At 31.6% G+C, this 23,625-nt stretch overlaps 1 protein-coding gene across 1 annotated transcript; it reads left to right on the top strand.

Moving 5' to 3' along the window:
• Positions 1-3,370: 3,370 nt before the first annotated feature.
• Positions 3,371-9,103, top strand: LOC139523294 (uncharacterized). Its single transcript, XM_071317162.1, has 6 exons — positions 3,371-3,403; positions 5,273-5,351; positions 5,700-5,837; positions 6,160-6,276; positions 7,772-7,889; positions 8,781-9,103. The coding sequence occupies exons 2-6, from the start codon at positions 5,303-5,305 to the stop codon at positions 9,001-9,003; spliced, it is 645 nt and encodes a 214-aa protein (XP_071173263.1). The 5' UTR covers positions 3,371-3,403; positions 5,273-5,302; the 3' UTR covers positions 9,004-9,103.
• The last annotated feature ends 14,522 nt before the right edge of the window (positions 9,104-23,625 follow it).

Here is a 23,625-nt window from a genome sequence, read left to right as displayed (position 1 = left end):
TACACTGTCCTATAGAAACAAGCACGCACAAATAATAAGAGAAAAAATATGTGAGTAAAAGTTAATTGAATTATCAAAGTTATATATCCTTTGGTCTCGAATGTGTGTTAACTAATTAATGTGTTTTATAGGCTAGCTCAAATCCTCATCCAAATAATATAATCTATATGTAATAATCGTTTCCTACCACACCGAAATTTAATGCCAAGCGGTAGACATATTTTAGATACTAATTTAGTAATTAAATGAACAATTATAGATAACAATAATTAATCATAAATGTGCAAAGATTTAAAAACAAAAGCATTTTTTTATTTATTCGTACATAATATATTGTACAGTTATCTTCAGATAGTTTCATATATAAATTAATACATGGGTTTCAAAAGTCTAAATGTAAGTGTTCTCGTACATTTTTTTGCTAATAAAGACAATCAAAATGCTAAAAATGGTAAAGCTATTTCTAATTTCTAAGTTCCCCTTTTTTATGAGACATAAATCAAGGACAAGAGGTATATATTATTTCATTCTGACACATGAATTAAGTTTCCCGCCTTTAACCGAAAATTGTTTTTATTTTTTAGTAAATTAATTTATTTGAATTCAAATAAAGAGGGGGGGCAAGGGGTTTAACTGTTATGCTGTTATGGGGCATTTTGATTCTTTGTTATCTGTTATTTTGAAAATATATTTGCTGTTAGCTGTTATTGTCTTATTCATTGTTAGTTGTTATTGGACTATTAGGTTTTTTGTTATCTGGTATTTGCTGTTAACTGTTATTGAAAATTGGAATGTTAGCATTTGTTTTGACAGCCAATATTCGGTAAAAATTGAAAATTATTGAACATAGGGGTCTACCACTAGTAATATGGTGGTCCCGTATTCGGTAAAGGATTTCATAAACATATACCCATCACAGATCATCACATAAACATATCAATAGAACGGTTAGGTCCAGGCATCTCCAGTATATCTTATGATTATCCTTTGTAATGAAATCCTTTTTTTTTGTGAACATGTACCTTGCTATTCAGTGTGAGCCAAGGCTCCGTGTTAAAAGCTGTATTTTGACCTACATGTACAATGGTTTACTTTTATAAATTGTTACTTGGATGGAGAGTTGTTTCATTGGCACTCATACCACATCTTCCTATATCTATGTAGTTTTTTTTTGTATGGGGATATTGTTCCTCGTTTCCAGTACGTACATATTAAATTCGAACAATTCTTAATATGACAAAAAGGAAATATATGGCCAGGGATATCTGATGAGGATGTCAATTAAGGACTAGGTCCTTACAACCATATAATAAAGTACACAGACTCAGATCTGTGATTCTTTTCAAAGCAGAACCAAATACATTGTACAATAAAAGTTCCAACCATGTCCTGGGTTCTGAAGCTGCACACAACTCATTACAAACAAAGATGTAGTTCGTCTTCAAGCCATTGTTCCACTACTTTACTATGTATTCTACTAACTTACATGTACTAGTACACTAAAAAAAAACTGATAATAAATTGTTCAAATATAGCCTTTGAAAATAGTAGAATAAATTACTTTGGGAGTTTCAAAATTAGTTCGAAGTATTTGATAAATTGCATGCTTATAATTGGTGCTTTTGACTTTTCTACCCTACATACCTCTGTGGTCATAGTCTTATTTAGAGAAAAAAAACACACACACCTCATGCATTGAACGTGCATTTAAAAAAAATCAGAATACGAATATATATATTCAAACTCTTTCAGGTCATTTTTTAGTAATAACAAACAAAAGAACTATGTCAATTAGACCTGCTTTGATACCATAACTGCCCTTAAATTTTTTACAAAATATCATTTTTGTCTGCTATGGAGTTTCCATATATCGTCAAGTTATCAGATTTCCAATGGGGACTAATTGTGCACCACTAATTGCAGACCTGTTTCTGTATTGTAATGAGTTACAATTAATGGAAACATTCAGCAACTGGAGGGATTGTGCTTGATTTTCATATGATGGAGACATAATCTTTCAATCAGTCCAAGAACTGACTTATTTAATATTTCATTTACTGTTATCTGTTTTTGTCCATTTTTATTCCTTGTTATCTGTTATGAGCCAAATCAATTTGCTGTTTTGCTGTTATTGGGACCCCCTTGCCCCCCCCCCTCAATAAATAATAGCACCAAATATAATTAAATAATTCCACGGCGATCTATTTTCATTTGTCACCAACTTGAATATGTATTTTAAATGTGTGTATTAAATGCTCCCTTGTTTTATAATCCACTGATCCGAAAAGACAGTCACACCTGGCAAGGTGTGCCCTAGAGGCGTGGTTAAATACCGAAGTGCAAAAAACAATTTACCTTTCAACAAGCCATCTACGAGTATTGCCACAGAACCGTGAATACACAAATCGTATAAACCTAGTCATAGCAGATCCAGTAAAAGGTCAATAAGAGTACACCAACATATTGTCTTTACAGATAATTGTACTTTAATTTGTTCACCTTATCAGTCCGAAAATGCAATAATTAAAAATAAATTTATAACTTTATGTGTTGTCTAAAAAAATAATTCGAATGTATACGTTGAACATAGAAAATTTATCTCATGAATGTGTACAATTGCACGTCTGTGCGTTTTATCTTCTTATTATCGGCTGGTTATTAGATAAGGCATAAGTCATCGGCGCGCTTACGATTACGTTAAAATATGATTAAAAACAAAGACTTTTAATGATTGTATTTTAAATCCCGGCATGCAAAAACCAGGAGAAAACGTCACGACCTACAGGAAGTTGGTAATATCTTTTCATGAATTATTGAATTTCTCCTTTATTACTGCACATATAACAATAAAACTTTGTGAATATATATATTATGTCATAATGAACATATTTAGACCATAAGTAAAAAATCGCGAATTTTCCCTTTAATTAAGGACTTTCGTTTTGAATTTCCTATGGAGTTCGGCATTTTTGTTATTTAACTGTTGTTGTTTTTTTTTTAAATTAGCACAAAATTTGTCTGTATTCTTTATTTTTGGTCTATTTTCAGTATTCTTTAGATCTGTTTGTCCTTTATGTTTGCCTATTAATCACTATTCTGTAAACGCTATCGAAACTCTCATTTATTGTCATTTCAGCCTTCTTTCAATGTATCATTTTCTTTTTTTTTATTATTATTATTATTATTATTATTTCTTCGTAATTTGTCTTGACCTTTACCCAGTTTAAGTCACCTCAGTGAACAGAGATTATAATTTCTTTTGGTGCAGGGCCAAACAAATTGACGACATAAGTTTAGAAACAGACAAGGGTTTGTATCTGTAGTTTCATTGGTCAAATATCCCCTAATGATAGTATAAAATAAGAAAATTCAAATTCAAAACAAATTACTGTCTGGAAGGCTTGTAAGTATTTAAATTAATATTTTACTCATTTTAAATTTAAGCGATATTTGTTCTTTATAATTTGAGTTCTTTTATGTGAAGGTTTTTTTTTTTACCGTATCACATCTTGCGAATATATTATACACATGGAAAAAAGTATTGCAACACCTTGATTTTTTAAACCTTCGAAAATCAGACTGCTTTTTTAAATAGAATATGATAAAATATTTGTAGAATAATATAAAACATTGTTAATGATAACATTGGCATTAAAAGATTTAAAAAAATGTATGAAAAAAAATGTTAATTATCCACAATATTGATGACAAAATGTGGTAATTTTTGTACAACAAAATGCATTTTACAACTTTTACTGTAATCGAACTTTACAATGTCAGACATTTCAAAATAAAGATGATTGTTTACATCATTGTTGATTGTTATACACCAAACAATCAATACTTGATGCAGCCTCCCTTGCAGCATCCATTCACACGGATAACTGTCTCTAAACGTTTTCTCATGCCTGCGACCATTTGTCGAATTTGCTGCTGAGGTAATCGCAACCATTCCTGATGAAAGGAATTGTTTAATTCATGAAGTGTTTTAATTTGATGGCCTTTCGCGCACTGTACGCTCAATAAAATTGCATATATGCTAGATATGGTTCAAATCCTGGCTACAATAAGGTCAGGAAAGATAAACCGACATTCATTGAACCAATGAATTTTACTCCAAGATGCTTTTTTCCAACTTTGGGGAGCTCTGCACCATTAGAAACGGGCCACTTTATGTTTGTTTGGAAGCAAGGGTCCCAGAAATGGTCTTGTCGCACGCTTACCAGTAGCTATGAGTTTTTTGCAAAGGGTTTTCTCCTGACCAAACTGCATAAGGCTTGGTTTTTTTCTAGCTGATGTTAAAGGGTCTTTCTGGTCTCGCTAGGTCTTTAAAATCCTTTGTTGCCTAATTTTTATTCGCAAAAAGACCTATACTGGAATAGTGATGACCAACAATGTCTCAACGACATACCTGCTGCTCTAATGCTGAATATCCACCATCTTACTGCAATTGAGAGTCTTGGAGGACCCATTACATGGTGTCAATCACATAACTTTACAAACTTGTTTATTTAAAGTAGTGAAAACAATGAGGATTAAAACATATGTTTTTTGGCATGCGGGTACAGTAGCTGCATGTGTAGATTAAAACTTCTCGACATTTTTTTTTTATAAAACTCAAGTGAGATTTGAGTAATGTTTAACTAGTTCTATTTCAATAAATTATATCACAAAATAATAAAGGGTGTTTTTCTAATTGGCATTTCAATTCGATGTTGCAATACTTTTCCATGTGTATATATAGAAATAAGGAGATGTGGTATGATTAGCAATGAGACAACTAAACATTTGGAGCTAAATTTAAAATGAATAGGATTTAAGCAAGTATACTAGGTTACCGTACGGCTTTCGATAATGAGAAAATTCATACCGTATAGTCGGCTAATCACTATTACTATTAATTAAGATATATATGGTCTGTGTGTTGTTCTTTGTTATGTCTCATAGAAAAAGTCGGTGGTTAGTGGTTGATGAGGTCAGTTGTACTTTCCAATACTTTTGTTAATTGCTGTCATCTTTATTATGTATCATGTGTGTTGAAACTGTTTAAGTCTTAGCTGGGTTGTTAAAATTTAATGCTAACTCGTATTTTCCCTTAGATATACATTCTTTCTTTTTGTATAATTGTTACAAACATCGATATACTCTCTTCATAAGTATATATATGTTTCATGGAAAATGTAAACATTTATAACCACTAAAGAAAGGTCCATATAGCTTACACCCATTGTATTTTGAGTCATGTATATAATATTATTTTCATATTTTATAGCCCACAAGACCTCAGATTATTTGATTAAAGATGATGTCTACATGGACGTTGTTTTTCCTTTTTCATTCAGTTATGGCAGGTAATTACATTTTGCATATGTTTGTATTCATACTATATATTTTGAATAATTGAATATAACTATAAGGATATGGTTTGGCTGCAAATGAGACAATTTCAAATTACCACCAGACTCCATATAACGTGGAGTTATGAAACATTAACTATAGTTCAGTTATATGCATCCATTTAGTCAATTTCTGACAAAATATTCATTTTGCTTATGTTATTTATTGTTCTTTTTTTTTTTTGTAATAGAGCATGTATAGTAATTTCCCTGGATAATGTGAACAGATCTACGCACATGTATGTTAGTCGGTAATTTCAATTATACATTGTATAAGTTTCTTTTCTAATTATCATGTTGCAGTAAGTTGGCCCTCAGGTACATATACCTTAATAAAGCCAAAATCTGGATGTCCGTCCAACTGGAAAATAGGATGGCGACACCAAGACAACGAAGATAATAATAATCAAAATTCTGTGAGCAGTCCTCATCACTTTGCAGGTAAGCTGTCAAAACTTTTATATGTATTCATTCCGACTAAATATTCTTACCCATTATTGTCAGTAATTTGTCTTGTGATTTAACTTTTTATAATCAAGCAAACGTAAATGTTTATGAATAAGTAAAACAAATAACACTTTGAAATAATTGATCAACACCACATTTTTTTGTTAATTTGTTTTCCTTTCGGGTTTTATCCTCCTTTTCGGATAATAGTTTGTATATCCATTTGATTTGTAAGATAAAAATTAAAACATCAGACAATACATCTGTGTACCGGTCATTGGAAATATGTTATTTTGCATCTGTTATCAATTTTTAGGATCCTTTGGTAGGAACACAAAGATGTATTACTGTACTAAAAACACATACAGTGGGTCGGGATCATGGCCAAAAGGGAATTACTGTATCCTCAAATATGGCTCCTACTGTCCCTCTGGTACGTATCAAATATTTAATTGTATACGCATGTCATCGCACACGAAATTGATTTATTGATATATATATATATATATATTCATGTTGTTTGTGCTGTATTTAGACCCTTCTACGACGACATTTGGTTTACATGCACACGTATAAAAATTGCGGTTTTTATCCAATGCAATCATAGGTTTGAACGTAGTTTTCAATTTAGATTTGTTTATATTTTTTAGTTTGGGCTTGTATTATAGTTTTCCTCCGGTTTATATGATCCGTTCATCCTATATTGACTCTTAAAATTCAAGAGTCTATCTTAAATTGAGGATAAATCATATGGCCTTCCAAATACCGTTTCGATCCCTAACATCACTGAAGAGACATTTATTGTCGAAATCCGGATCTGGTGTACTAAAATAATATCGACACCTTATGTTTGTGGCATAACATTTTGGACACAGGTTAATTGTTTTTTGTTTAGTATTAAAGTTATATTAAGATCCATTTTGTTACATCTTGTGATCAATTTTATTTGGCAATCGCCAATGGCAGTCAGTAGGGTTAAAGAACATCAGTTGTTCGACCTGTTAGTCAAATGCGTTTTGTTTAAATATACCTTTTCACTTTTTTGGTCTTTTGGAAAACGTTGTTTGTGCTGTATTTAGACCCTTCTTCGACGAAATTTGTTTTACATGCACACGTATAAAAACTGTGGTTTTTATCCAACGCAATCATAGGTTTGAACGCAGTTTTCAATTTAGACTTGTTTATATATTCATTTAATATATTATACCTATTCAGTACGATTTACCTTTCAAGAGATAAGTAATTCTAAAATTGATTGATTTTGATTGATAAGTACTGTTTAAATCAATCATTTGTTTGTTTATTCTTTCAATCATTTATTCAATTATTGGTTGATTGATTGGTTCATTAATTGATTGATTGATTCAATTATTAATTGATTTATTGTTTGCTTGATTGATTGATTGATTGTTATTTTCCCATTCATATAGGTTCTATTTCAGTTATCTATTTATTCATGGTTCATCAATATATTAATTTTCAAAATTATCATTGATTAATATATTCAATGGGCATTTAACTCTTCAATAATGTGACCATCTCTGACACTTCTTCGAGATACGATATTTCGTCAGTCATTTAAAGTACATGAATCTCAGACGAACAAACATGACCAACATGTCTTCAAGAATATTATATTTAATGTTCATCCATACATGAATTTATTTAACAAATCTCAATATTACAACAAATGCAGAAAACCTAATTTAGCATTTATCTTTTAAAAAAAAAGGAAAAAGGTTTATATTTGCCATTTTCAGTGCTTACCGAGAGTTTTTTTTTTTACGAAAAACGCATTTATTCCTGGTATCTATCGTGAGTTTATTAATCACTTTGAAACTTCTTAAAACGGAGATGAACTTCATGGTTTATTATACAGTCTTCTTTATACTATGTAACATATACAAATAAGTAAATTTGTATTGTAGGATTTAGTAACGGAAGTATTTATTGGGATGATGAGGACTCTAATAATGCTAACGACAAAGGTGGAGTACTTCCGAGTGGAACATACGACAGAAATACCAGGATAAATTACTGTTGCAGGTATCTGTCTATTTCTAAGAATATAAACTAAGGATGTTCTCATGCCAGGCCTATATTATTATCTTAGCTGTATTTGGCACAACATTTTGGAATTTTGGATCATCAATGGTCTTCAAGTTTGTATTTGTTTAGCTTTCTTACTATTTTGATATGAGCGTCACTGGTGAGTAGACGAAACGCGCGTCTGGCGTATTAATTATAATCCTGGTTCTTTTGATAACTATTATGAGTCTTATGTAGACGAGACACGCGTCTGGCGTATCAAATTATAAACCTGGTACCTTTGGTAACTATTAATATAGAAAATAAGGAGATGTGGTACATATACGATAACCAATGAGACAGCTATTCATCTAAGTTAAAATGAAGTGGATGTAAGCAATAATAGACAATCGTATGGCCTTCAACAATAGATTAGATTAATCAAAACATACCGCATAACCGGCTATAAGAGATGCCGATTTAAAAAATATGAAACAATTCAATTGAGAAAACTAGCGGCCTAATTTAGAACAAAATAATTAACAAAATACAAGTATTTGACACATTAACCAACGACTCAAACTTCAGGCTCCTGACTTTGGACATACAGAAAGTCGATTTATTTAGTTTTTAAAGCTTTTGTTGACACATGGCAATTGTTTTATGACCATATGCATAATATTCATATAACGAATTTGCTTTCTTAAACGAGTTGGAAAATGTTCTTTTTTTAATGTTTAAAAAAAGATATTAGAATTTTATCAAAATACAAAATATACACTTTTTAATATAATTTGAAACGAATGAATGACACATAGTGTATGCTTACGACACGCTTTTAATTACATTGAAAGGAAAAATGATTGTTAAGCAAAATGACAATGTCATCCGTGTACTCTATTTTTACAGGTCTGATGGGTCCTCCAGTACCGCCATTAGGCTTCCAACTAGTCGACCTTTTTACCTGTTGAGATTTGTGTGGGGCTGTCAAAGGGTGATTGGGATGAACGTAAGAGAGGAGTTCGTGAAGACTGATGACGAAGACTACAATAATGCAAACAGCTTCAGTGGAAGCCATCCTTTGAAATTTGGGACAAGAAACACACAACTTTTTTACTGTTTCTATTATTAGAAACAACTGACTTTAACATTTTATTTCTAACTTATGTTTGTGTTTTTTTCTGTACCTTATCATTTCAAACTAAAATAAAATTTTCTCCTTGATGGGGTTATTTTGTGTTTGTCATAACAAAAATGCCATCAAGTGGTTAGTAACACAGAAGGTGCAGATTTATTATTTTGCTGCTGCTATCCCGAGTTTATGGCTTAAATTACCAAACATCTAAACATCCCGCCATTGTGTTATTAGGCCACACCAATTTGATTCCTTGTTCGACGGACCCGCCCGCACCTATTTTTTTCCAAACAGATTTCTATTTTTTTTTTTTATATTCCCGCTTCCCGCATCCGGAAATGTAATGATGTCCATTTCCCGCACCGTTTTTTTTTGTAAATATTATAAAAAAATATCAACATTTGTTTTTAAAATCACAGTCTAACCTGTATATAACGATTTTAAACATAAAAGCACCCCACCACACTGTGTAAATATCTGTGAGATTATTTTTTTCAGCATGAAACCTATTTATCCAAAGTGGGATAATCTCCGATCTAAATTTATAACAGCGGAAATACCTGTAAAGAACAAAAAAAATAGTTTATTTCCCCCTTACTTATATTCCCTATCAAAAAATGTTCGTTGTTAGAATAAAGTACAAAGAACTTCTGAAGGATTTGCCTTCAACTGCAATTATATTGTATGCTGGCGAAACAAAACTATCCATAGCCGCTGCATGTTTATGCACCTGTCCTGATTGATTCAGGGGCCTGTCGTTCAGCAGTAATCGTTTGTTGTTCATTGGTATTTTCCTGTTTGGATATATAAATTAGATCGTTGGTTTTCCTGTTCGAACTATGTACGCTAATAATTTTGAGGTCCTTTATAGCTTGCTGTTTGGTCTGTATCAAAACCCTGTGTAAAAGTCCGTACTTTGACCTGGGTTTGTTATTATAAGGTTGAGAACAACCCTCCCTCAGACAACGGGTCATTTTACTGATGTAGAAAAGAAAATAGAAATACCAAGGATTTGTATAGTTCTTCTATACAAAACCTTTGAAAAAATTTTGTACTCAAAAAGAGGAGAGTTACATCATATTTTAAACAACTTTTTCTAAAAGAAGGTCCACTTTATTTTGAATAATAATAAACTGTTAATAAAAGTAAATGTGTTAACATGGTTAAAGTCCAGAAATATTACAAAATTCTTGGACATGTTTTGACCATTTAATACCAGATAGATATAGAGTTCTTTGAGAAAATATGAGCCCTATTGTACAAACAAATATATTATAACTTATATTGATCCCTCATAAAACATGTAAAAGGGATATTTATAACATTAAGGGGTTGCCCCAAAACTGATTATGACTTGGATGGAGAATTGTCTCATTGTCAGTCACACATACATAGACCAGATTTGATTTTTTTTTTTGGTGAACAGGGAAAAAATACTTCAGAAATTAAAGATATGTCAAAGTACAAGTGATAAATCAAGTTTTAATATTGTTAAAACCTACTATTTTATGTTTACAAAAAAAATATATAATCGCTCGCCTTTACTTTTCAAGCTTCGCCTCAAAAATTTGCAAATTAAATATTTTTTTCTTAAATTTTCAAATCGCTCGCTCGCCCCAAATTTTGGAGTCCAAAAATTCTGTAGAACAAGAAATAAAATTGGTGTGGCCTTATCTCTGTCTATAATGTTGCTCATGTAGTTTTCCTTTAAAGTCTTCATATTCCATTTTTTTGTGGTTGTTTTTTTTAAAGATATTTTTGTTTTATAGTGATTAAGATTATAAAATAATGTTCACTGCTGTAATCAACCTTTGTACCTATTGCGTCTGTTTATTTTGCTCACACATTGTTGTCAGTGTACTGGATTTTAATTCCATGCGACTGTCATACAATTGAAAGGTTAAGATAGCTATACAACAAGTTTAACCCACTATATGTACCATGATGAATGTGACAGTTATTCTAAATTCCTTTGATGTGTTTGAACTTTTGATTTTGCCTTTGATTAAGGACTTCATGGAATTCGGTATTTTTGTTATTTAACTTTTTAATAATTTGCCTGTGACATTGTTATACCTTTGAGCAACTTTGATAATATTCTATTTTGTTTACTGTTTAATATTCGGCATCATTGATAGTTGTATTAATTCTTTGCTATATCTTTCGGGCATCGCATAGCATTATCATAGTTGTTTTATATTTCCTTTCATACTAAGTACCTATATATTTCACTCTTTATCTACGCACAAAATGGACTGTTCTTGACATATATTAATTTACAATTTTAGATATAGCGGAAAGTATTTTGTTGTATCAATTGTTGGATACGGATGATGGAACAACATAGATTTGTCATTGTCTTTACATTTACAAACCACATTGTATTCCGGGTTTCCTGATACCGGTAAATATAGGCCATCTTTGTGGAGGTCGCTCTCAATGTCTTTCTGCAATATAATTTAAAAAAAAATGAGATTTGTCTTTTATTTATAAATCCACTAATCAATTCCACGAATATGGTTTTAGTTTGACGCGAAGTGACATAATGGCAAACTATTTTTAAAATCACAGAACTAGAATCAATGACACACAAGACGATTTTGATTTTGAAATTATAAATTTCCATTACATAATTAATATACGAACTTCACCTGCATATGGGATATACATTTCAAAACTCATTTTGTATTCAAGTGTTTGCAGATACTATTCAGATTTGATAAAACACCACCAGTGTCTGAGAAGAAAGTTGACGAATCAGGTTTATCTCAAAGAATTTCTCGTCTTTAAAAAAAAAGTTCATAGGAAGATACCTATAACTTTGTTGATAATATTCCGTATTAACTTGTACGAGCTATTGTTTATCATCGTTATAGTGTTCATTTTATTTGTCTTTGTGTATTTCTTGTCTTTACTGTCTAGTCTGTTTTATAGTGATTAAGATTAAAACACAATGCAATGTTGTCTTCTGTATCCAAATTTTGAAATGTGTACCTATTGTGTAAGTTTTGTCCATACATTGTTGCAGATATAAAATAGTGAATTGAACATATTCCATGCGACTGTCGTACAAGAGAGAGGTATATCTATTAAACAAGCTTTAATCAATCATGTTCTATATAAGGTCATGTCTATACCACCAAGCATATACTAGTTGTTTTCCATTCGTTTTGGTGGGTTTTCAATTTTGCCACTAGATTAATGACTTTTCGTATTGAATTTTTCTTGGATTTCAGTACTTTTGTTATTTGACTTTTTACTTCATTCTTTATAATTCAGCTCACAATTAATCTCTATTATTTATTTTTTTTTGCCTATTTTTCTATATTCTTTTGGTACCAGTCTTGTATTACAACTCCAGTTTCCGGTGCATGTCAAAACATGGAGGGAAACAAAATAGTCAATTTTTTTCTGAATTTTTTCTTGACTCAATTTTTTCTGTTTGATTATAGGTTTATGCTAAATTGAAACATATATATATATATAAAATTGAGAAAGGAAATGGTGAATATGTCAAAGCGACAACCACCCGACCATAGAGCAAACAACAGCCGAAGGCAACCAATGGGTCTTCAATGTAGCGAGAATTCCCGCACCCGTAGGTGTCCTTCAGCTGGCCCCTAAAATATGCATAATAGTACAGTGATAATGGACGTCATACTAAACTCCGAATTATACACAAGAAACTAAAATTTAAAATCATACAAGACTAACAAAGGCCAGAGGCTCCTGACTTGGGACAGGCGCAAAATTGCGGCGGGGTTAAACATGTTTATGAGATCTCAACCCTCCCCCTATACCTCTAGCCAATGTAGAAAAGTAAAACAATAACAATACGCACATTAAAATTCAGTTCAAGAGAAGTCCGAGTCTGATGTCAAAAGATGTAACAAAAGAAAATAAATAAAATGACAATAATACATAAATAACAACAGACTACTAGCAGTTAACTGACATGCCAGCTCCAGACCTCAATTAAACTGATTGAAAGATTATGTCTTCATCATATGAATATCAGGTACAATCCCTCCCGTTAGGGGTTTAGTATCATACTATCATAAAATATATGAGAAGAACATAACCCGTGTCATGCCAACAACTGTTTTTTTAGAAATAAATGTGTTTAGTTCCGATGCAAAGACCCTATCAGTGAATCAATGTTAAAGCCAAAATATGCAATCTTTAATGACCTGACAACAGTATCGTAACTATATCCCCTTTTAATAAGTCTATTTAAAGGTTTTGTTAGTTTCTGAGGAGAATACTGACATTTTTGTGCTTTATAAAGAATATTTCCATAAAATTTTGGATGTGAAATACCTGAACGTATAAGATGTCTGCATGTTGAGTTATATTTACGAATTATTTCCTTATACCGGTGATAAAATTTAGTAAATGTTTTGACCAGTTTGTGATATCGAAAACCCTGGTGTAATAATTTTTCAGTAATACATAAATTTCTCTCGCTAAAATCTAATACATTGTTACATACACGAGCGAATCGTACAAGTTGAGATATATAAACACCATAAGATGGTGACAAGGGAACGTCACCATCTAAAAATGGATAATTAACAATAGGAAATGAAAAATCATCTCTTTTATCATAAATTTTTGTATTAAGCTTCCCGTTTATGATATAGATATCAAGATCGAGGAAAGGGCAGTGGTCATTGTTATCATTAGCTTTATTTAAAGTAAGTTCTACAGGATAAATTTCTTTAGTATACATACTGAAGTCGTCATTATTTAGAGCCAATATATCATCCAAATATCTAAAAGTATTGTTAAATTTTTGTATCAAATGTTGTTTTGATGGGTCTTTGCTAATTTTAGTCATAAATTGTAACTCATAACAATACAAAAACAGGTCCGCAATAAGTGGTGCACAGTTAGTCCCCATTGGAATTCCAATAACTTGACGATATACGGAATCTCCAAAGCGAACAAAAATGTTATCAAGTAAAAATTCAAGTGCATAAATAGTATCAAAGCATGTCCAATTGACATAGTTCTTTTGTTTATTGCTACTAAAAAATGATCTAAAAGAGTTTGAACATATGTACTCGCATTCCGACTTTTTAAATGCCCAGTTAATTAGGGATGTGAATTTTTTCTTAATAAGAATATGAGGCAAAGTGGTATATAGGGTAGAAAAATCAAAACTTTGAACAGATTCAAAATCACCAATATATGCATGCAATTTATCAAGTACTTCCAACGAGTTTTTGACACTCCAAAAGTAATTAATTCCACTATTTTCAAAGGCCTTATTTGAACAATTTATTATCAGGTTTTTTATTGTACCAAGTGTACTAGTAAGTAAAACAGACAATTTAGTAGTTGAACAATGGCTGGAAGATGAAATAAATCTATATTTGTAAGGTTTTTTGTGCAGCTTCGGAAGCCAGTACATAGTTGGGACTTTCATTGTGTTTGGTTCTGCTTGTAAAGAAGTAGCTAAAAGTTTATGTTTGTTACAGATGTCGTTTTCTGAAAATGAAGTCAGTTGGAATGTTGGTGAATTCGTGATTTCCTTTTGCAGAACCTCTATATAAAATTTACGTCAAACAATAATGATATTATTAGCAGCTATATATATATATATTAAATCTTGAATCTTTATGGGGATATCAATCCAGGAAAGTGGAAGGATATCATGTATACTGGAAGTGGTGCGGCCTAGTAAAAACAGCAAACAGAAAGTAGAAAAAAAATGTTATGACTTCAAGGTTACTTAACTTTTTATTCTTCGTGGCATGACCCAATTTTTTTTGGATTAAATCACAATTTCACATTAGTAGATACATGATATGAACATGAATGGTTTTTTTCTATGTAGCATTTTTATTTTTTTATTTTTAAAGATCAGCTGTTTAGCATGTAAACCTGCATAGGGTAAATTTTTCATATATTCACTGCAAGGAAGTAGCTCATGTGGACTTTTGTGTGCCCAGAATGACAAAACATCATTATTTAAGGACTTTGTAAGAAAAAAAATCATGCGGTATCAAGTTACACTGAAAAAACTGAAATTATGTAATAATTATGCTTTTTTATACTAGACACCATACACAAGTATTAATAGATATAAAGCACAACAGTTTAAGGCAAATTGAGATTTTGATGGTATTACATACATGATTTTCAATTAAAAAGAACATAGAAAGATTTTTTCCTCTATGAAATCTTCTTCTTGTGATGAAATTTCGGTTAAAAAGTTGTTTAAAAAGTAGAATTTCTCTAAAAATATCCATCATGACAAGGATTTTTGTGATTAGGTGTGATAAGTAATCAATATTCTTATCAAAAACGCCAACTTGAGTATTCATTTTGTTTTTTCTTGATTTTTATTGCAAATTGTATATGCATTGTGGTGTCAAGTACAGTCTAAAAACCATGATAAAGTAGGCATGTATAAAGACCTGTAAAGTCAAAAAAGGAAAAGGTATGGTATTTCTTGTGTTTAGATAGTTGTATTGTAGCATATTCTTCACTATGAAAAAGTTTTGGGTAGTTTTTCAATTTGACTTAAACAAGAGGCCCACTTGGGTAGATTTCATGGAAAAAAGGGGGAGTGGTAAACTATTGATTGTGGTTCAATCAAAGAGAAGGGGAAAAAAGAATAATAGATAAGAATACTCTTCTAGCTTCACAGTATCCAAATAATAAGAAAACATTCATGAAGATAGACTAGAATGAGATTTACAGATCATTTGATAGACATGACTGATTTCTAAATTTTGCCTGTATTCAGAAAGAGGTACTGCTTTAATAGTGGGGTTATTTTTCTTAATACAACTAAACAGTTCTTTTAATAGCATTTTTTATGTTCAAATATGACTACTTAATGAAACTGAGTGAATGATTTATTTATTGAAGACATGTCATTATTGTCATAGGTACCAGTCTTGTACTACAACTCCAGTTTCCGGTGCATGTCAAAACATGGAGGGAAACAAAAAAGTCATTTTTTTACTGGATTTTTTTCTGGACTCAATTTATTTCTGTTTGATTATAGGTTGCTAAATTGAAACATATAAATAGATTTAAAAAAAATCTTGCATCTTTTGGGGGATATCAATCCAGGAAAGTGGTAGGATATCATGTTTACTGGAAGTGGTGCTGCCTAGTAAAAACAGCAAACAGAAAGTAGAAAAAAAATGTTATGACTTCAGGGTTACTTAACTTTTTATTCTTCGTGGCATGACACACCTTTTTTCGATTAAATCACAATTTCACGTTAGAACATACATGATATGAACATGAAATTTTTTTTCTATGTAGCATTTTTTATTTATTTATTTTCAAAGATCAGCTGTTTAGCATGTAAGCCTATGGAGCAGTCAAGTACAAGACTGCAACCTTTATAGTTTTGACCCTTTATTCTGCACGGTTATTCCATCAATCATTATTCTGTAAACTCAAGTCAGACCCTCATATATTGTCACTTCTGCCTTCTTTCAGAGTATTATTATTATTTTATTATTTCTTTTTAATTTGGGTTGACCTTCACTCAGTTTAATTCAACACAATGTACAAATATTATTACTTTCATTTGGTACATGGCCAAACAAATTAACGACATAGATTTAGAAACAGACAAGGCTTGTTATCTGTAATTTCATCAGTCAAATATCCCCAAATGATAATATCAAATACAATAATTCAAATTCAAAACAAATAACTGTCTAGAAGGCTTGTAAGTATTTAAAATTATTTTACTATATTCAAGCGATATCTATTCTTTATAATTTAGTTTTTTTATATGAGGTTTTTTTTCCAACCTAATCACATCTTGCGCATATCTTTATAGAAATAAGGAGATGGTGTATGATTGCCAATGAAACAACTAAACATTTGGTGCTAAAGTTAAAATGAATAGGATTTAAGCAAGTATATGTTACCGTACGACCTTCGACAATGAGAAAAATCATACCGTATAGTCGGCTAAACACTATTACTAGTAATACAGATATATATATAGACTGTGTGTTTTTCATTGTTGTCTGTCTTATAGAAAAAGTCGGTGGTTAGTGGTTGGTGTGGTCGGTTGTAATTTTTAATACTTTTGGTAATTCCTGTTATCTTTATTATATGTCATGTGAGCAGAACAGAGGGAAAGTACATAAAATGGATATATAACCATATTTTTGGTAAAAAGTTCACCAAGCCTGCAAGGGTGCCAATTACAATTTCTAAACATACACAACTTCTCATATAACAACTATTTAAAACAAGACAAATATAAAACTCTTTCTGTTTCTCTCATCAAAATATGCTTGACCTTTTCAAAAAGCATACTGATAGGGATAAGAAAACAGTAGACCCACTCTGAATGTAAGTTGATCCTGAGTTCCCCAAACAAATTGTACTTATAATAAACAATATATTTTCTTATATATATAATAGATGGTAAAGTAAAATAGCTATATAAATATTCACACACTTCAAATTATACACCCTGATGTTCAGTAATATTGATTATCTTTCTTCGGAAAATATCTGTACAAGCAAACATTAAATGAAGAAAGGAGCTAGAATCCGCATATTGTCTTGAAAATAAACTCCTATACAAAAAACAACATACCATACTACTTTATTTACACCAGCTTTTTAAGGGGGCACAAGCTGTCATATTCATGTTCACCGATTTGATCAAATTCTCATATTTGATTTATAACCATGTAAACTATTATCCAAATTATAAAAAGTCTAATATATACAATTTACTTGGCATGGACTCGATAATATGTAGCTTTCTTACGTGTGTATTTTATTCTACTATACTGTCGAGGTGATCTCCAAAGACTTCCAATGGTCATTTTATGTGGATTGAATCAGTCGATCAAATGATTTACCTTTTTTCACTTTCAATGTTGACATTTTTTTCCCATTAAATAAACGAACATGCTTGATGCAAGCGTTATCCATCTCTATCTAAGAGGTTAAATTGAAGTTCGCATGAATACATTTTTAATGAGGTCGAATCAAGTGAATAATTCATCATCAATGTGTCTTACCTTAATTTGACAAAATTGAACAATACTGGCTGCTTAAAGCGAATTATTATGTCACTATTTCACTTTCATTAATGATTGAATCACAAAAAAATCATACTTTAGATATGTTTTTATCTCGTTATTAGTGCCCCTTTAACTTATATTTAACTTAACAATGTTTTCATAATTAAGATTTTTTCTCTCTTATTAAGTAAGAACCATTTTCTCTTATTACAATATATATATATATACTAGAAAACCATGCATTTAAATAAAAAATTAATAACATGAGAAAAACAGATATTTTATCAACAGAAAACAAAGCCTGTGGCAAAATAGCATACACACAATGCATAATAATGTATACTATGTATATAACTTATATTAAGGTAAAAGTAATTTGTAGCTTTATTAAACACTTACTGAAGTATCGTTTATTACATTGACAAACTACTATTTGTTTCAGTCGTGACAGGTGCATCATGGGAACAGAGACCAACAGATGTCTCTGTAGCAATTGGTAGTACTTTCACATTAACTTGTAAAGTTTCGGGTAATCCTGGTTTTGTAACGTGGATTAAAACGGTAATACACTTGCCGTGGGAACCAGTGTAATAACAAGTGATACTCGTATAACTGTACCGATAGCTTCTAAATTTAATCTTCAGATAATTAATGTACAATGAGGCGACGATGGCGATTACACATGTAACGTACAAAATATACAGCCAGACTCTCAAAAAGCTGTTACTATTCACCTGACTGTTCTAGGTTTGTATCTGCATATTAGTATAAATGATTGGAAACAATGGAAATAATTTCTGTTGAAAATTAATATATAATATAAATTAAAATTTGAAGTGTATATAATAAAAGCAATGACTGTTCTAGGTAAGTATCTGTTGTACATTGTATACTATGAAAGCAATGACTGATCTGGGTTAGTATCTGTCTTATAGCGAATATCATGAAAGCAATGATTGCTCTAGGTTTGCATCTGTCTTTAATTTACATAATGGAAAACAAAAGAAAATAATTTCTGTTGAAAAATAGTATCTGTTTTGAAGTGTATATAATAAAAGCAATGACTGTTCTAAGTTAGTGTCTGTTGTACAGTGTATACATTGTACCATGAAAGCAATGATTGATCTGGGTTAGTATTCGTCTTATAGCGAATATCATGAAAGCAATGATTGTTCTAGGTTTGTATCTGCCTTTAATTTACATAATGGAAAACAATAGAAAATAATTTCTGCTGAAAAATAGTATCTGTTTTAAAGTGTATATAATAAAAGCAATGACTGTTCTCAGTAAGCGTCTGTTGTAGGGGTAAATTCAGTAAAAAATCTCCCATTAACTTCAATGTAAACCTACATGTTCAATTAAATTCATAACTTTTTTACCTTTACAAATTAGAAGCTTTCATATTTCATTCATTAAAGTACAAATAGCCCCATATTTTGCAACCACCAAAACATAGGGTCATGCGGCATTTTCAGGCCTTCCACATGGCTTTGTTTACAAACACTGTAGTTTCGCACTGAATTCCTACAATGACCCCATCACTTTTCAATCCTGTTTTAAAAAAAATAAATGTATTCAGCATTATTTAATTATTTTTTTTTAACCTCAGATTTGATCCATCTAATGAAAAAAATATTATTGAAAACTTTATCTACCAATCATTGCAGCACAGGTCTTCAATTCTATACTGAAAGCTCTCCCCTAAATGGGCGGTCCCTGATGACGTATATTATTTACTGAATTTACCCCTATAAGAGACAATTCTTCCTCAAATCATACTTTTTTTATATTAATTATGTCAAAGTTTAAGGAAAATTTGTACTATAGCCCATATTGCGGCCAATGTATATTTTGTACAAAAAGTTGTAAATTGAATGTTGTATAAAAAATGATGTAAAATATATTCTTTAATAAATATGAACTGTTTTTTGTGTTTGTTTGAACAAATAGTACCAGTTAATCTTAGAAACATCAGTCATATTATATTCTGAGATTAATATCTCCATATATGGAAGTTTTAATGTGTATACCATGAAAATATCACAAAAAGTTTGTTTCCAAGTCTTTTAAATGAGTGTCATACAAAAAAGAATCAACATTAATATTTCCCAACACTAAATCTGTGTTTTCATATCTTGTATAGATCATTTAAAGTGCACACAGATAAGCTATAGGGTCATTCTCTATCAAAGATGAGAATGTCTTATCATACTGGTAGAGTCAGAGAAAAAACAGACTTTTCTTCAACTGTCAACCATAAAAATTATATCTTAGAAATAAAATTTGTCCTGTTTCTGCACTTTCCTTCTTCTTACTTTTGTTAAATGAAATCAGAGAGTGACAAATATTGTTATAAGAATAATTATTTCATAAAAAGTTTAACTAAAAAATTGGACGTCATGCTGTACACTTAAAAAAACACAGATTTAAGAAGGGAAATATTCCACATAACAGAGGACTTAAATTGAAAATTTCTAAAATACCTGTATTCCCTGTGATTAAATTTGAAAGACTATCCAAGGATGACTTTGATCTTGTGACAAAATCTGTTAATGATAAACACCATGCTGAAATTCCTATGCACCCAACATCAGGGTGGCTTCTGCGTCCAAAACAGGCATCCAAGACTGAAGTACAAAAATGTGCAGAAAATGAAAATAAGACTGGGTAAGATAATATATTGCATTACAATTGATAAAGCAACTATTTACAGTATTTACTAGAAAATTTAAAACATCACATTAGAGAAACAAACATTTTATCAACAGTTTATAGATGCAGGGTATGTAATACTGAAAAATTATACAGAATATTTTTGAATTGAAGAAACGCCTTGAATGATGAAATAAATATATTATTTCTACATACCAAATAAGTATTCGAATGTAAAAATACTTGAAAAGTGCTTATTTACAACATTATCTGCATTACAGCCTTAATAACACTGCTCTGAAAAATACTGGCTCAAAGGGAGATAATTCTAATTTAAATCTTGATACTACATAATATAAAAAAGACAAATAAGCTACATTTGCTACACAGTGATGCAAGATAGGGAGTAAGTTAATGTCTTTCATTAATTTTTAACCTCCAGATCTGAAAAATACACCAACAGAACAGTAACAATAAGCAAAAACACAGAAATGTGGAATGAGGTATTCAGGGAACATCAGAATCTATCCCCACACTGTAATGGCAACCTTGAATGGGACTTGTCAATGGAAGAGAAGTGGGGATCAGCTTGGAGAGAGTGTGCAAAATGTACACAATGCGTATACAAATCAAAAATGTTTAACTTGTACGAAGAGGTTGCCAGTGTAAAAAGGGGACGACGCGCAGCAAAAATAAATCTTGGATTACAAGTTGGTCTACACCATACTCCAATTAGTACAGCAAGTTACCGTAAAATCTGTATGGCGTCAAATATTCCTCCTCTATCTATATCTGGTATGCAACACACTGCTAATGCAATATCTGAAAAGATAGAAGAAGAAAACATGAGAGATTTACAACGACAAAGGGAGAAAATTTAAAGGATAAAAAAGATACGGGGGGGGGGGGGGGGGGGGGGGAATTACTGATGTTGTTAACATTCAATCTGACTGTGTATACAATAATGCTATTTATTCTGGAATTGGGAAGACCCCTTTTCAACCAGCAACCCAGTGCGCGTATACAGTTGCTGAAAATGAAACTTATAAACATAGCATTATAAATACATTACCAAAGTCTAAACTTTGTTCCAAGAGAAAGCATACAGTTAGTACAAATGTAGGCGAACATGCTGGTCCGTGCACGGCAAATATCAACATGCAAGACAGTATAGGAAATGAAGAGCGGTGGGCAAGAGAGTGTTTTGAGGAGCTAAAAGAGGATGGATAAGAAATAAATGAAGTTACAACTGACCCAGACAGCAGTGCGTACAGGGCGGCAGAGTGTTTATATCAGGAGGGACTAACATCAACAACCCCCATCCATTTTCTTGACACTAGACATGTAGCATCTAACCATAGAAAATTTGTAAATAATTTATCCACAGTTTGTGACATCATGCCAGCTCGGTTAAAAGGTTAAAAGGTGCAAAGAACCCGACTACAAAGTTTGTTTGCTTCTGACATGGCAGCCCGCTGTCAGGCAGAATTCGTACAGGCTAATATTAGATATCACAAATCCCCTGATGTAATGAAATCCAAACTTTCATATGTTTCATATGCCATAGTGGGCTGTTACTGTGGAGATCACACAATTTGTTCCCTATATTCATTTGTTTGTTCTATATCTAGAAAATCTCAATCATGGATTGACAAAAGTGCATATTTAAAAAGGCATAATTGTGAAATTGAGCTAAATGAAAACAGTGAAAATATTCTGCGCCAATGTGTCAATTACCGTCTGGGTCCAGGCATGCTTGCTAAAACAGCTAAAAGTGCAAATACACAAAAAGTTGAAGCCCTAAATCGATCCATACGTAGCACTGTACCAGTTAATGTTACCTATGCTTGAAACTTTATCGGCCGGGTACATACGGCATGTCACAAAGTCAATCATGGTACAAGCAATTATATCGTCATCTTGTGTGAGGCTGCTGGAAGTCCAATACAACCAGGTACAAAAGTGGCAAAAAATTAGAGGACCATACATAGTGATCAAATGAGAAATTGTAAATACTCAGAAAACAGTATCAATCACAGAAATGCAAGAAAGCATGCTCTGAATGATTTACATGCACGGCATCAGGAGGAAAAAGATTATACGAAAAATAAACTTTTACCGGTCACTAAAAACAGTCCTATGAACCCAAAAGACCACTCATATGGCAGACTCCGCAAGTCTACTAGGCTTTCAAATAAATAATATTCACCTTAATCTATAATAAACAATGTGGATGGTGATCCTTTGTACATAAATTTCTCATTCTACACCCCATTCTATCCATATTGAGAGAGTGTGTCTCAAGAATTAAATGTTCCGGCTTAAGACAGATGGGGTTATGGCATATGTACGAGACATCTAACCGCTCCCCCTGTGAATTTTTATTTGGCATTTCATCCCTCAAAATATGATGTGCATGCATGTAGGAGAGTCTGTGAACCCTTTCTATTTTTTTCTTTCCATCAGGCCACACAACTGACTTCTTCCCATAGACCCCATGCTCTCTACCACCAGTCCACTCAGTACACCCATGCCTACCGCAATTAAAAATAGACTTTTGCATTAAAGATAGTGCTATTTGATTCCAAAAGGCTTCCATTGCATTAATATTTACAAGAAAAGAACTTTTGGGTTCTCAGGGGTCCTTGAAAAAGTACAGTGACAGGGTGCAAATTCTCCCTATAGGGGTAAATTCAGTAAAAAATCTCCTATTAACTTCAATGTAAACCTACATGTTCAATTAAATTCATAACTTTTTTACCTTTACAAATTAGAAGCTTTCATATTTCATTCATTAAAGTACAAATATAGCCCCATTTTTTGCAACCATCAAAACATAGGGTCATGCGGCATTTTTGGGCCTTCCACATGGCTTTGTTTACAAACACTATAGTTTCGCACTGAATTCCTACAATGACCCCATCACTTTTCAATCCTGTTT

This window comes from Mytilus edulis, chromosome 5, assembly GCF_963676685.1.
Source record: "Mytilus edulis chromosome 5, xbMytEdul2.2, whole genome shotgun sequence".
NCBI classification, from domain to species: Eukaryota; Metazoa; Mollusca; class Bivalvia; order Mytilida; family Mytilidae; genus Mytilus; species Mytilus edulis.
This window is presented reverse-complemented; position numbering and strand designations above follow the sequence as displayed.

What these genes read in the sequence shown, in the direction of transcription:
- LOC139523294 (XM_071317162.1), top strand. Translation starts at nt 5,303, where the DNA reads ATGATGTCTACATGGACGTTGTTTTTCCTTTTTCATTCAGTTATGGCA. An exon ending in TTTTCATTCAGTTATGGCAG is followed by an intron (nt 5,352 to 5,699) that starts GTAATTACATTT and finishes ATCATGTTGCAG; the next exon opens with TAAGTTGGCCCTCAGGTACA. An exon ending in CAGTCCTCATCACTTTGCAG is followed by an intron (nt 5,838 to 6,159) that starts GTAAGCTGTCAA and finishes ATCAATTTTTAG; the next exon opens with GATCCTTTGGTAGGAACACA.